The 17,216-nt window shown below is 29.3% G+C and overlaps 1 protein-coding gene across 1 annotated transcript; it reads right to left on the bottom strand.

Annotated features, from left to right (window-relative positions):
- Window positions 1-649: 649 nt before the first annotated feature.
- On the bottom strand, window positions 650-2,334 carry LOC125838057 (premnaspirodiene oxygenase-like). Its single transcript, XM_049517113.1, has 2 exons — window positions 1,435-2,334; window positions 650-1,273 (listed from the first exon to the last, which is right to left on the bottom strand). Exons 1-2 carry the CDS (start codon window positions 2,332-2,334, stop codon window positions 650-652), a joined length of 1,524 nt encoding a protein of 507 aa, XP_049373070.1.
- Between the last annotated feature and the right edge of the window lie 14,882 nt (window positions 2,335-17,216).

Below are 17,216 nucleotides of genomic sequence, written 5' to 3'. Positions count from 1 at the left end.
TATATTTTTTTAAATGATGGTATATTATCATGAAGAAATGGTGACAGGATCCTATGGTCTTGAAATAGAAAGAAAGAGTAAGAGATTGTTATTTTTTTTTAAAAAAATAATGAAAAAAATAATAGAAAAAATTGAAAAAGAAAAGGGAAAACGGTAATATATTAATTTCACGTGGTCAACAAAGTGTGTTTTACACTTTTTGTGCCACATCTGCATGAAATGTCTAAGTGGTTCAAATTCTAGAGGGTACATGTGTTTAATATAGGTACAAATCCTAATTGAAGTGTCTAAGTGAATTATGCGAACAACTTTAAGGGGCATGGAATAATTTAAGCCCGATATATTTTAGGCTATTGATCAGGCACATGTTTACGATTTCAAGTTATAAATATCAATATGGAAGATAAAAGTACATATGCATCAATTCAAAACTCTAATAGGCAGAAAAGTAATTAAGACAACTAAAAGGACAAAATGTAAAAAAATCTAAAGGAAAATACAGAAATAAAATATGGGAAGGTTAGAACCCTGCTGTGACAATTCAAAATATATGGATAACAATTTAAAGATAAGGATGACACGTTGAATCATCATTAATTGCTAAACTCCTGCATCAAGGTGTTTTAATTTCACTATTTCTTGCATAACATCAAAGTTCTTCATCGTTCTTATAATTTGTGGTGTTTATATACAAATCTTTCGCTTTTGATGCAGTTATTCCATGTGTTTCAGTCATATCCAAATCTTTTGGATTAACTCCATATGGGAGTTCCCATTCAAAGTGGTGGAGTAACTGTGCCAAAGGAAGTCCAACATTAGCTAAACCAAATTGTATTCCTGGACACATTCTTCTTCCTGCACCAAACGGGATAAACTCAAAGTGATTTCCCATAAAGTCAACCGAAGAGTTCTCGAATCTCTCTGGTATAAAACATTCAGGATTTTCCCAATTTTTTGGATCTCTCGCAAGTGCCCATGCATTGACAAGTACTCTAGTATTATGAGGAATGGTGTGTCCATCTATATTTGTTTTCTCCCTACATTCCCTAGGTCCTATAAGAGGAACTGGAGTATGTAGCCTTAGTGTTTCCTTAATCACTAAGTTTAGGTATGTCAACTTTTCAATGTCTTCTTCACCATAGTTTTTCTTTCCCTTAAAAACTTGCCTCACTTCACTTTGGGCCTTGGCCATAACATTTGGGTTCATCATCAATTCTGATAGTGCCCAAATAATAGTCGCAGATGAAGTTTCAGTTCCAGCAATAAAGATGTCCTATAATAACAAACAAATAAATTAAGTCAATTGATTCGATTGTTCAAGTAGCTAGAAACCTTAAAATGAACTTTCAAATTCGAATAGCATATCCAGTGAAACCCCATAAAATGGGGTCTGGGAAAAGACTAAAGATAATAATGAGATGAGAGAAAACTTACTGAAATCACAGCTTTAATATGGTCATTTGTGATTGGAAATTGAAGTTCCGCATTCTCTTTCACCCTAAGGAAAACATCAACCAAATCTTCATCTCCAAACTCACCATTTCCCTTCTTCCCAGCTGCTTTATTTTCAATATGTTCATTAATGATATTTTCCATAATTGCATCAATCTTTTGATGTGCTTTCACCAATCTAGATTTCACACCACTTATATTGTGAAGTAACTTCCAAGAAGGGAACAAATCAGCCACATCAAATCCTCCAGCAAAGACAAGTACTTCCTTTAGAAGTGTTATGAACTCGTTTCGATCTTTGCATATTTTTCCAAAAGCTGATCTACAAGTAACACAATTCGTAAACTGAAAAACTTTTTCCGTCATATTTATTGTAGAGCCCTTTGTGGAACGAATAGATGAAATGAGACTTGAAAGCTCATCTTGTCGAATTCCACTAAAGGACTTGACCATCTTCGCACTAAGAAGTTCAACAATACAAATTTTACGCATTTGTCTCCAATAGTCACCATAGTGGCAAAATGCAACGTCTTTATTATTGTAAAATATGATGTTTGTGGATACAAATTGTGGCCTATCAGCAAAAGCGAGGTCATGAGTTTTTAAAATTTCTTGTGCAATAGTAGGTGATGATATGACCACAACAGGAACTTGCCCGAGTTGCAAGTACATAATAGGTCCATATCTTTGCGATAAATTTCTAAGAAGGCGATGTGGAAGTCCTCCTCCGATCAAGTGCTGAAGATTTCCAATAAAGGGAAGTCTCCATGGCCCTGGAGGCAATCTTTGTTTTTTGTTTTTACTCCATTTTCTAAGTAGAATTATTACAAGGGAGGACAAGAAGAGAAGCAATGAAACTAAGTTAAAAAGAGAAGAAAACATTTTTAATATTGGAAACGAAGCTTTTGATGGATATTGCTTTCAAGTAACATTAGCTCATCTTATAGTGGCTCCTTATTATAACATTGAATAGTGTGAGTGCGTAGGAGATTCTTCGACTTCACGTGATAACGATAGCGATAGTAAATAAATCCTAACATGATAAAATTAGTCTTAAAATATGATATGTTATATATATATATATATATATATATATAAACAAGTAATAATCATTTAATTTAATCCATAACTTAAAAATATTTATTTAACTTATAATAAAAATGAAATCTTATTTTTAAAAAATGCAATTTATTTCTAGTGATTTTATTTCTAATTTCTTCTGTATTTTCTTTTAGTTAATTTTGTTTATTTTAAAAAATAATCAGATTATACAAAATCTAATCGATTATATTTCTATAACACAGAAGGAAGACTCTGAAACCTTATGAAGTTCTAGTTGCACGGAAGTTCCTACTTTGATATTTCACTTTTTGATATTACTTTTTTAAATAAGGAAGGATGTGAATACATAAAATCATTTGGGGTCCAAATCTCTATCTATCTTTTACTATTAGACCATTGATGCCTTTTGATTTAAAACTAATGTATGTTGCCTTCTTATTATTACACTCTTTAATTTTATATTTTCATGAAAAAATTGACTTCCCAAAGTTGCATTTTTAAATATATTTTTAAAAAACCCCCGACCTTTGGAAGTTGTTTTTGCAAAAAATAAATAAAAAATAATTATAACATCAACCTGTCGAAATTATTTTTTAAGAAAAACCAGGCTTAGGGAGATCAATTTGCATTTTTCATCTATAGATTCATGGAACGAATAGATGAAATTAGATTTGAAAGCTTATCTTGGTGAGTTTCGCTAAAGGACTTGACCATCTTCACACTAAGAAGTTCTACTATATAAATTTTATGCATGTGTCTCCGATAGTTACCATATTGACTAAATACAATGTCTTTATTATTATAAAATATAATGTTTGTGGATATACACAAATTGTGGCCTATCAGCAAAAGCGAGATTTTGAGTTCTTAGGATTTTTTGTGCAATAGTAGGTGATGATATGTCCGCAATAGGAGTAGTACATAATTCATATTGACTAAATACAATGTCTTTATTATTATAAAATATAATGTTTGTGGATATACACAAATTGTGGCCTATCAGCAAAAGCGAGATTTTGAGTTCTTAGGATTTCTTGTGCTTGTGCAATAGTAGGTGATGATATGACCGCAATAGGAGTAGTACATAATTCATATATTATTATAAAGTATAATGTTTGTGGATATACACAAATTGTGGCCTATCAGCAAAAGTGAGATTTTGAGTTCTTAGGATTTCTTGTGCAATAGTAGGTGATGATATGACCGCAATAGGAGTAGTATATACACTACTAAAAAATTGCTAAAAAACGACGGAAGAAAAAGCAACGGACAGCATCACTCCAAAAAAGCGACGGACTAAGAGATGCCGTCCGTCGCTTTTTATTAAAAATAATTATTTATAAATTAAACAATAACCACGCTGTCCGTCGTTTTAATTTATTTTATTTTATTAATTAGTTTTTTTAAAAAGCGACGGACGACATCTCTTAGTCCGTCGCTTTTTGGTCAAAATATCAAGTCAAACATTTTTAAAAAGCGACGGACAACGTCTCTTAGTCCGTCGCTTTTTAATTAAAATATTTTTAATTTTTTTTTTTATAAAAGCGACGGACGACATCGCTTAGTCTGTTGCTTTTTTTCCGCGTATTTTTGCTAATTAATTGTTTTATATAGATAGTGACGCAATCCGTCGCTTTTTATTAAAAATAATTATTTATTAATTTTAAAAAGTCACGCCGTCCGTCGCTTTTTATTAATTTTAATTGTTTAATTATTTTTTAAATTAGCGACAAACAACATCTTTATGTCCCTCGCTTCTTGGTCAAAATATCTGGTCAAATATTTTAAGAAAGCGACGGCCAATGTCTCTTAGTCTGTTGCTTTTTGGTCAAAATGTTGGTCAAACATTTTTTTTTAAAAGCGACGGACATAGAGACGTTGTCCGTCGCTTTTTTAAAAATATTTGCACTAGCAGACGCAATTTTCCCTATTTCTCCATATAAAAAACAAAATTGAGAAATATTTTGATTTAATTTTATTTAAATCGTCTTCCGGAAAATGGTTTTGTGTAAAATTAAAAACAAAAAAAATTATAATACCGACTTTCAGATGTTGGTAAAATTAAATAGTATGTAATAAATTAATATTTTCAATTAACTTTAAATAAATCGTCCTCCGAATGACGGTTTTATATAAGTTAAAAAATAATTTAATATAAAATACCGACCTCCCAATGTCAATATTATTTAATTAACATGATTACTTTTTATTTATCTTAAAATTTAATGTGATACCGACCTCATGAGGTCGGTATTTTTTATTATATCTAATTACTTTTAATAAAAGCGACATCCGGAGGTCGGTATGTTTAAAATATTCCTATTAATCATAATTTTGCTATTGTGCATGATATTAAAATTTCATTTTACACCTACGATTAATTGTTCAAAAAGTGTAACAATTTTGTATCCTTTTACAAATAAAATGTTAGAATTCGTGAAATAAATAAAAAAATATCTATAATCCATATTTAGAGTATGAAACTACGTTGATATGAATTAGGAGATAATTATACTTATATTTATAGAGTAATGTACAAATCCTATCAGTCCGTTGTCTAATCATAAACTTAATATCTCATGTCATGATGTAATAGAGGTGAAGAGCTAACATATAATCCATTCCAGTATGAAATGCGAGATAGTATTATTATATACGTTCGATCTTGAATGGATGTCAAGTATAGTGATCACCTCCTAATTATGATGACATGTAAAGGATACTTCATCGGAGTATGAAATACGTTGATTAATTATATATATATTTCTCGAGTAGTTTAACAAATCAAGTCTTATATACTAGTGGTTCAGATATGAAATACATTATCAATTAAAGAAATACCGATGATCAATTCAAAGAGATTTATATATTAAATTTGATATTGATAAACTTTTGTTGATCAATAAAATTAAATTTATATAATTAGAAGGTATATAATTTAAATTTATAAAATTAACTTGATCGATAAATTAAATTTATTAAATTAAACTTTTGTTGATGTGTAGTTAAATTATATATATTACTATATTATAGAAGACTCTAGGAATGACTACCATTTTGCCAATAAGATCACTACTAATGTCCAATATATTTATAAAATATATAAGTGGGCCCCACCACCTTCCACTTAAATACTACATATTATATATTATTAATTACTATACTATAAATCACTACTAATATCCAATATATTTATCAAACTATATAAGTGGGCCCCACCACCTTCCACTTAAATACTACATATTATATATTAATTACTATACTATAAATGACTTAAATACTCCATATTATCTATTACAATAATTAACAATTATTTGACACTTTAAATTCTATCAATGCCATATAAATTAGGATAAAAAACCTAAGATATAATATTTAAATATATTTAAAAATAATATAAGTAATACTATACATTACAATAATTAACAGCTTAATTATTTAAAACTTATATAAAAAATTTAATTGACTCTCTAAATTCTATTGGTACCACATAAAATGAATTATATAATAAACATATATTGTTTGAAATTGACGAAAAAGAAACAATAAATTAAAATAATTAATAAAAAAATGGTCCACTCCAAAAAATCTATCAATTAACAACATATATTGTTTGAAATTGACGAAAAAGAAACTATAAATTACAATAATTAACAAAATAAATCTCTCGACTCCAACAAATCAATCAATTAATGCCACATAAATTGGGACATGGCAAATAACATATATTATTAAAAAATTAGGTTCAAAATGTACTATAAAATACAATAATTAACAACTTAATATATTAAAGAGACATATAAAAAAGGGTTAATATTTGAAATTCTGCATCTGCCACATAAATTAGAACAAAGAGAGTAATAAATATGATTTTCAAAATTATGTTAAAAAAAAGTACTACAAATGTAAGTGTATTTTACTAATTTTATTTAATTTATGATTTTTATATATATTATACATGTAAATTTGCATACAGATGTCATCAGGCGGTGACGGTGATAGATATCGCGAGCATCTTGGAGTTGGCCAGACTAAACAGGCTAAAAAGAAGAAGTCTAGGAGACCGATAGATCCTAAGGATATTGCAGGATCTATTTCTTCTGCGCCAGAGCGCATCAGCCATAATACTCATTTATTTGTTGTTCCGTTTGGTACGACGGATCCTCAGCAATATTATCCTAATTATCGTCGACCAGTCGGTGCTTCATCTACTTCACAGGCATTGCCTTCACGACGCTACGAGGACCTACCTTTACAGGCTATTCGTCGAGCACGACCCTTATCGGCAGGTACTCCATCTCCCACAGGTACATCTCCTCAGTTATCTACCATGAGGCTGGGAGATTCTAGTAGCGAGCAGTCAGATGTTATGGCCGGTACGCCTCCATTGACTCAGCGTTTTGTGCATCCTGATGTATCACCCTCGTCTACAGCTGCACCTAGTGCTACACCACATGATACGATGTCTGCTCTAGCTCCTGGCCAGAAGGACAGACTTGGTAGAGTCATGATTGAACCGGATGGATCATCGTAAGTTTGTTTTGTTATCTATTTGTTACGTCATTTGGCTAATTTTCATCCAAATGTTTGGGGATACAACTTCCTTTCTTACACTTCTCAACTCACCGTATGTACTCACAAATATATATATATTAATATTATGTTTGAATTTGTCAAAACTAATACATTATATGCTAATTTTTTTTGCCTATACAGGAAATTACTACTCAAGAAAAACTTGAAGTTGATGAGTACAAAGAAAAAGTCATGAACATGTTGATGGAAATTCATGACAATAGTACACAAAAACTTGTGTTGATAGACACAATCCAACGAGTGGGAGTATTACAAGTGATGAAGATTTCCAATAAAGGGAAGTCTCCATGGCCCTGGAGGCAATCTTTGTTTTTTGTTTTTACTCCATTTTCTAAGTAGACTAGGTAATGTTGCCCGTGCTATGCACGGGCACGGGCCCAATAATATAAATGGTATGTTTTGGGGCTAATAATGGAGATTTTGAAGCGATTGTTTGCGTGGATAAAGGAATAAGTTTTTTTATCACAAACTTGTACTTTATTTGACGCTATTCAAGGCACAATAAGACTATCCACATACAACATTTTTGAAATATTTTATGTTGTCAATTATCATGATTTATAGTATTTTTACGATAGATTCACTTAAAGAATGAGTGGAATTTTTTGTATTTTTTTTCAAAACATATTTTATGTTGTCAATTATCATGATTTATAATATTTTTACGCATTTTTTAAATATAAAAAACCCAAAAAAAATATAAGACAAATAAATTAAAATGGACCCAATATATGTTATTTTTTTTTGTCTCAATTTATGTCACACAAATAAAATTTGGAGAGTCATCCAAATTTTAATTTTTTTTTTAAAAATGTTTTAAGTTATTAATTATTGTGATTTATAATATTTTGATGTAACTTTCAAATAACGAACATTACTGGTCACTTTGTCCTAATTTATGTGATATGGATAAAATTACAAAATTAACCCTTTTAAAATGTCTTTCAGATATTTTAAATTGTTAATTATTATTATTTATAATACTTTTTTGGTAATTTTAAAATGATATGTGTTATTTTTTCTGTCCTAATATATGTGAGTCTGAAAGAATTCTGAGAATGAACCTATTTTATTATATAGCTTTTAAATATTTTAAATTGGTAATTATTGTAATTTTGAATGCTTTTCAAGTCATTTGTAAATGATATATGTTGCTTCTTTTGTCCCATTTTATATAGTATAATATAAATAAAATTCCCGAAACCAACTAAATTTTTAATATAATTTAAAAAATATTTTAAATTATTAATTATTGCGATTTATAATATTAAAAAAAAGTACAAAACTTGTATCAGCCTAAAAAATGACCACGATAATTGGAAGCCTACAGAAAGCAATATGGTTGTACGTAATTTTTAAATACTTAATATATATTACTCCACTTGTCTCAATGTATGTAGCATTGATAAAATTTGAAGATTCAATCAAATGTTGTTAATTGTTAACATTTATAATACATTTTATGTAGTTTTCAATAATTTCACATCAAACAATATATATTATTACTTTTGTCTCATTTTATTTGACATTGATAGATTAATTTTAAGAATCAGTCAATTTATTTTTTCTTTTTTTTTAATAAATATTTTAAGTGGTCAAAATCACGATTTATTGTATTTTATACATAATTTTTAACGATAGATTAATTTCAAGAATTAATCGAATTTTTTTTATATGTATTTATTTTTAAAATATTTTATGTTGTCAATTATCATGATTTATAGTATTTTTACGCAATTTTTAAATATAAAAAAAAATTTAGGCAAATAAATTAAAATGGACGCAATATATGTTATTTTTGTTGTCTCAATTTATGTGACACAAATGAAATTTGAAGAGTCATCCAAATTTGCATTTAAAAAAAAAATGTTCTAAGTTATTAATTATTGTGATTCATAATATTTTTATGTAACTTTCAAATAACTTACATTGCTGGTCACTTTGTCCTAATTTATGTGATATGGATAAACTTACAAAATTAACCCTTTTAAAATGTCTTTCAGATATTTTAAGTTGTTAATTATTATTATTTATAATACTTTTTTGGTAATTTTGAAATGATATATGTTATTTTTTCTGTCCCAATATATGTGACCCGGATAGAATTTTGAGAGTCAACCTATTTTATTATATATCTTTTAAATATTAAATATTTTAAGTCATTTGTAAATGATTTATTATATTATATTATTATATATTATATAAACTCCCTTATAGTAGAAAAATAAATATATATTATATAGTAGAAAAAATGATTTATTATATTATATATTATATATTATATATTATATAGGTAATGTCCCATCATAAACTCCCTCTTATATAATAAGAGAAATTATTACAAGGGAGGACAAGAAGAGAAGCAATGAAACTAAGTTAAAAAGAGAAGAAAACATTTTTAATATTGGAAACGAAACTTTTGATGGATATTGCTTTCAAGTAACATTAGCTCATCTTATAGTGGCTCCTTATTATAACATTGAATAGTGTGAGTGCGTAGGAGATTCTTCGACTTCACGTGATAACGATAGCGATAGTAAATAAATCCTAACATGATAAAATTAGTCTTAAAATATGATATGTTATATATATATATAAACAAGTAATAATCATTTAATTTAATCCATAACTTAAAAATATTTATTTAACTTATAATAAAAATGAAATCTTATTTTAAAAAATGCAATTTATTTCTAGTGATTTTATTTCTAATTTCTTCTGTATTTTCTTTTAATTAATTTTGTTTATTTTAAAAAATAATCAGATTATACAAAATCTAATCGATTATATTTCTATAACACAGAAGGAAGACTCTGAAACCTAATGAAGTTCTAGTTGCACGGAAGTTCCTACTTTGATATTTCAATTTTTGGTATTACTTTTTAAAATAAGGAAGGATGTGAATACATAAAATTTGGAGGAAATTTAATAGTTCTATATATTAGAAAATATTGAATTATATACCGTAAGTCAAACGGCAGATGGAGCGAGAATTTTTTACTGCATTCACCAGAGAAAGGATAACATATCCTATATAGTAGTAAAGTCTTATTATTAAAACTAAGAAAAGAAATCCTCGAATTAAAATATTCTATTAATATTTCACGTAAGAAAGAGTTTTATGTTTCAAAAGTCTTACCATGATTTTTGAGGACTTATATGTGAATATGTTGGTATCTTTGTGGCCTAATGTTGAAAATATGATATAAACATACTTTTATCATGATCTTTTAAAGATTCATAACAACCCATATTGAAAGACTAAATATTCTGATTTTTTTAATGTAATTTGAAATGAGGAGGTTAGCCCTAATTGATAAATGGAAATATAAAGTCTGAAAATTGATATATGAAGTTAATATTATTTTACATTAAATGACTTAATATAAAAAAAAGATATGGAAAATTGTAGAAATAAAATTAGATAATATATATATATATTATTCATATATAGCAAAGTTACAAAGCTATTGAGGTCGCAAAAACAGTTTTTTTAGCCACAATAAGTTGTTTTTGTAGCAATAAATATGTATACTAACAAAGAGTGCTGAAATCTTTATCGACATAAGATAACTGTCATTCGATCTAATATCGCTATACAAACATTTACAATGAATGCTAATTGCCTTTAAAAGAATATATTCATTATTGCTATTAATTAATTACCGCTAAAGATCACTTTTAAGTATAGTGAGTGTGCTAAATCATCAATGTTTAATTTTTAAGAAAAAAAATCATGATCTAATTTTAGGATTGATGTATATCATTTATGAAAAAAACACAAAAGATGATCTAAATCTTATCGTATGTACGTACACATGACATATTGTAAGCCACCGTGGAAAAAATGAAGAATGCTAAACAGATCAAGATAAGAAAATATAGATTCGTCAATAGGGGCTAGGCCCAACCGCCTGGCCTAACCCGAGATTTGATAAAGTTGGGCAACATTTTTTGAAGCCATTTAAGAAAGGAAAAAATACTTAAATACACAACACTTCTTTACCTATTTTCAATATTTCCCTACTCTTTTACTAAAATACAAAAATCCCTTATTTTCCCCCAATTCAACTTAACCGGATACTTTATTAGTTTAAGTATCCGCCCGTTATTAATTAAAGTATCAGCGCTGCTATATTATGCATCCACCTGCTAATTAAGTATCCGTGTTGCTAACAACTTAATAATTTAAGTATCCGCCCGTTATTAATTAAAGTATCCGCGCTGCTATATTATGCATTCACCCGTTAATTAAGTATCTGTGCTGCTAACAACTTAATAATTTAAGTATCCGCCCGTTATTAATTAAGTATCCGTGCTGCTAACAACTTAATAATTTAAGTATCCGCCCGTTATTAATTAAAGTATCCGTGCTGCTATATTAAGTATCCACACTGCTATATTATGTATCCGAAAAATACTAAAAAAAGGGATTTTTGGTAATTAATGAAAGAGTAGGGAAAGGAAGTAATTTCTTTCTTATACTATGTCATTTGCCTAATTTTTACTTTAAGAAAATGGCTTTTTAGCCTGGCTTGAATAAGCCTGTCGATTTGTGGGGTTTGAGAAATATGGATAGGGCCGGCCCGTGGGCTAAAAAAAAATTAATTAAAAAATAAAAAATAAAATAGAGTATTAAAATTAACAAGAGTCTAAACTCAAAATCAGTTTAAAATTTGAAATATTATAATTTAAATACAAATTATGTTTATAAAATATATATTACGTAAAATAAAAATTCCCTAAAATTTCTAGGAATCAATACATAGGCCGTAGACTATGGAATATTGTCATAGTTTTTTGTGTTTTATTATGATCATTGGAAAATAATTTGGTTTATAATTATAGTTAGTTATTTATGCTTTTACTTGAAAACAAACTTAATAAATATTATAATGATAATTTTATTTGTGGTTTGATTAACAAGTAGTAACACTAACACCATGTAATATTATCTTGTCTATATTTATGATAATATTTTTAAATTATAATTTAATTTAAAAAATTATAAAAAATATATTTTTACGTAAAGAGGGCTGGCCCGGCAAACCTGTAGCCCATATACTTCTGGATTGCGCTGACTAATTTTTGGCCCACACCAAAAATGGGCTAGCCCGACCTGACCTGTCAAATTTCAAAGCCTGTATGAACTAACCCAGATGAAATGGGCCAGCCCATATTGACAGCTCTAAGAAAATATAACAACCTTTGTCAGCCTCTCAATAATAGTATGAGAAGGTGATATCATCTTAAATATTTATTGTTAGTAGTATCTTGTATAATGACGTTTAAATTAACATTATTAGAGGTCTTGCTCTTTTATCGGTGTATATAACAAATTAACAACCATAGAGTCACTGTTAGCAAAAAAATAAAAATTGGACATCGGATTGATTTTTTTTTAATTATAAACTAATAAAGTGTATTATTTGGGATTCAAACCCCCATCTTCACTGTAGTAGGATATATTTCTACATGTTTTTTTTGGTTTTAAACTGTTTATATTAAATTTATTTACACTCTTTAATTTTAATTTACATTTTCATGAAAATTTCGACCTACCAAAGTCGCTTTATTTTTTTTTATTTTTTTGTAAAACCCTCCGAGCTCTAGATGTTGATTTTTGTAAAATAAAATAAAGGAAAAAGGGTTTGATGTATTCCTTAGTTTTGTTATTTAAAATTGATATATTTCTCGTTATTAAAGTGACTCATTTATACTCTTACTGTTACACAAATGACTCATATTTTTACACTAATGAATGAAAGAAAAAAAAAATAAGAAACTCAAATAACGATAATCATAATAGATCATTTATACCCCTACATGGATTTTTTTTAAAATAAATTCAATTTTTTTTTTTATGCTCTTGTTAGATGAAAATGGTATATGCAATGTGTGTCATTTTTATAACGATATGGGTATATATAAGTCACTTTTGTAACGATAGGATATATATGAGCTAACAAGGAGTATAACAATTCTAAATAGCAAAGTTGAGGGGTGAAATAATATCTTTAATGGTCACTCAACTAAAGATTATTTGTCACACAACTAAGGATATATTGTTTTCATAGAACAATTATTGTCATCATCAGTACTTCCCTTTGTGTTGCATTCAATAATTGAATTGGATGTTTTTGAGATCTTAGCCAAAACTAATGATACTTAACTTTCTTCTTCTCAAATTGTTTCTAAATTGGCTTGCAACAACCCTATTGATGCAGCCAATAAGATAGTTGTTGAGGCCATTCAAGCAGTGAAACCTAATCATACTCATATCTCTGTGGTTATTTCACAGTCTGATTTGGTCATGTTGGCTCAAACTTCCGGAGGCAAAGAGCGTTCTCACCAGGAGTTTCGAGAGCTCGCAACTGAAACTTGATTCAAAGGCATTAACTTTATACATATACCACTGTACTACTGCAAATAGTTTACATATATCCCTGGTTATACTTTTGGTCCAAATATACCCTTACCGTTATACTTTGGATCAAATATACCCCTCATCCGTTAAATATTTGAATCTCAATCTTAAAATAGACAAGTGAAGGATTGAGATTAATTTGAAGTACCCATATCCTTTTGTCCAAACCAACACCCAAAATAACCCACTGAACACTTTTTTGCCCAAACCCATTTATAAGCAAACAAAAGCACAATCAACTGTTTGTCAAAAACATTACTAATGGATTAGCTTCACGCAGTACATGAATTTGGTTTTTTTAATTACTGTTTTCATTTGTTTTGCCAATTAAAAATACAAACCGTTGAAAAAAATTCCAAACTTTTTAAAAATAGTTCACTATATGTTATTCTTATTGAGTTCAATGTCTCGGTTTAATTCTGAAATTTTTGAAAGTTCAACTGATATGGTGCTTGAAATTTCATTGATTTCGATTCACCCGCTAAAATTATAAGTCACATTCGGTGGATAAGTAGGAAACGAAATTGTTGGGTCTTCAAATCCACATTCATATTTATGGCTGAATTACTTCTAAAATTTGTGAATGGAAGTTGTTGTAAATCAATGGAATATTGAAAAAAAATTGGGTTAGTATTTTTTTTAGCTGAGATTTTCTCTTGGCGGATATTATTGAGATAAATTCAGTTTTGGCCTTTTGGGTTCTTTAAATTTGACGATGAATTTAAAAAAAATTCTAAGTTATTCAATAATTTTTCACTGTTGTTGACTCATCAAAATTTCAAGTTGTTGAGATTTTGAAGTGTCTGTGTGTGTTCGGATGTTGAGAATCATCACTTAGATGAATACGGTTATTATTGAAGTGGTCAAAATTGAATCGAAGATTGTTATTTTCTCGGCATTACTCCATTGTTGTATGTTGATATTAGAAGCTTTATTTGGGTTGGGTTATGGTTATTTTGGGTGGTTGTTTGGACAAAAAAGGATATGGGTACTTCAAATTAATCCCAACCCTTCAATTGTCTATTTTAAGATTGAGATTCAAATATTTAACTGATGAGGGGTATATTTGACCCAAAGTATAACAATAAAGGTATATTTAGCCCAAAAATATAACAAAGAATATACGTAAACTATTTGTAATAGTACAGGAGTATATTTAGCCCTTTGCCCTTAAATATATTATATTGAGGGCTTCTCTTCTGGGACTTTGAATTAAGGGTTATAGAAAAGTTTCAAAATTAGGGATTGGTGACTCAAGTTTTAATTATTGAGTAGGGGTGACAATTTTTAAATTAAGAATTAAGGGGTTGCATTTTTTATCCCTAAGTTTTTTTATTTAAACTTTAGTCCATCTTATATAAAATCCTAAATAATAAGAAATGGAGGGAAAAAAAGTGTACCAACAGCTCAGTTTTTCCTTTTTTCTCTCTTGCTTATTCTTCTATTGTTGGGGACCATTGTTGCTGCTCTTCTTCTTCATTCTTCTTCTCCATCATCATTCTTTTTCTTCTTCTTGTTCATCACCATCTTCTTCTGGTTATTCATCATTTTTTTTTTCTTCAGTTGATAATCACATTGTACTGTTGCTTTCAGACGAATTTTCATTCATATATCATTGGACACTACATCATAGGTGATTTTGGTAAGTAAACTAATGATTTTTACTCTAATTTTTCATTATGATAGTTTGAGTGTTTTTTTAAAATTTTACAGTCGCGTACCCAACAGGTAAGTCATCTATTGCAACAAATAGATTACCTGTTGGATACATATTACAGTACCATGTCAAGTTGGGACTGAACCAGAAGCTTCTCCCAACAGATAAGTCATTTATTGCAACTGATGTGTCATCTGCTGCACCAGATGACTCATCTGCTGCACCAGATGACTCATCTACTGCAACAGAGGGCTTACCTGTTGGATATTTATTACAATATCAGACTAAGCTGGGAAAGAACTAGAAGCTTGTCTCAATAGATAAGCCATTTATTGTAACATATGAGTCATCTACTGCACCAGATGACTCATCTGTTGCAACAAATGGCTTACCCATTGAATACATGTTACAGTACTAGGCCAAACTAGAACAAAATCAGAAATTTGTCCAAACAGGCAAGTCATATATTGCAACATATCAATTACATGTTCCAACAAATCAATTACTTGTTGCAACAAATGACTCATCTGTTACAACAATTGACTTACATGTTGGATAAAGTTCTGGTTCTGGACATGTATCCAACAAGTGAATTATCAATTGCAACAAGTGAATCATCTGCTGCAACGGATGACGTACTTATTACAATAGATGATTGACTTGTTGAGACAATGATTGTGCATATGATTTTTAACTGTATATAGCCACTCAACTTTACTATACAATCATTATTAAATATTTTTAATAAATTTCCTTAGGTATCATTAATGGAAGAATCAATAACAATAGTTGTTGATTGTTATGGTGAATGGATTGAGAAAAACAATCGATTTATTTGGCGTTGGAAGGTTGGTAACATGTCAGAGTCAGTATTGATGACCGTCTAAAGGGATATTTTTTATAATGATTTTGTGAACTCAATCATTAGCTATTGTGGACTAAATTGTCAACCAAATGATCTTGTCATCAGTTACATGCACAAGTCTTTGGAAAATCAGAGGGTCCTGCCTTTTAAGATAAACAATCAACTTCGTTTGAGTGCTTATCTGAGTGATGCAACTCTGTCCGTTTTAAGGGTGTACATTGTTGAAAAATTGATAGAGAATGAAAATGTAGGACAAGACCAACAAAATCTGTTAAATGATGAATTGAATGAGATGAACATGAATATTCTAGATGATGAGATTGGACATGATGTGGAGGAGGACCAAACACCTACACTTATTGTTGATGTAGGGGACAGTTCTCAGTTAAAACAATTGAACAATCTTCAAGATGATGAGACAGGTTTTTACATAGGAATGACATTCAAGAACAAAAACGAACTAGTCACTTCATTGCATATTGCTTGCTTGAAAAAAGATTTCAGACTTGCAAAGGTGATTAATTCGCGTAATGTGTATTGTTTTAAATGCGCATATCCAGAGTGCAAGTGGTGGTTGAAGGCTGTGAAATTCAAAAGTTCTGACAGATTTTGTATTAAAATTTATAAAAAAGTATCACACATGTGGTTCAGAGCATATTACGAGTCATAATCCACATGCCACAGCAAAAGTCCTTGGTAAATACTTCAAAAATAGTTTTCCTAATGGTAAAGGTCCATCTACAAGAGATATGACCAATAAACTCCGTACAGAATTGGGTTGTAAGGTGAGTTATTGGAAGATATATAAGGGTAGGGAGATTGCAAAGTCTTTGGTTAGGGGAACACATGAGCACGAGTATGGAGTGCTTGATGCATACCGTTATATGCTTGAGTCCGCAAATCCAGGAAGTAAGACGGCATTGCAGGTTGATGAAAATGGAAAGTTCAAGTACTTTTTTGTAGCCTATGCGGCTTGGATTCAAGGTTTTCAACAATTGAGAAAAGTCATAGCTGTTGATGGGACATTCTTGAAGAGCAAGTATGAAGGAGTTTTACTATCGGCGGTGGCGCAAGATGCAGAGAATCATATTTTTTCAGTGGCTTTTTGTGTAGTCGATTAAGAATGTGATGCCTCATATCAATATTTTTTTGAACAA

This window comes from Solanum verrucosum, unplaced genomic scaffold (genome assembly GCF_900185275.1).
Source record: "Solanum verrucosum unplaced genomic scaffold, falcon-dt-bn FXZP01000079.1, whole genome shotgun sequence".
NCBI classification, from domain to species: Eukaryota; Viridiplantae; Streptophyta; class Magnoliopsida; order Solanales; family Solanaceae; genus Solanum; species Solanum verrucosum.
Note: the sequence above shows the minus strand (reverse complement) of the source record. Positions and strands in the feature narration are given on the sequence as shown.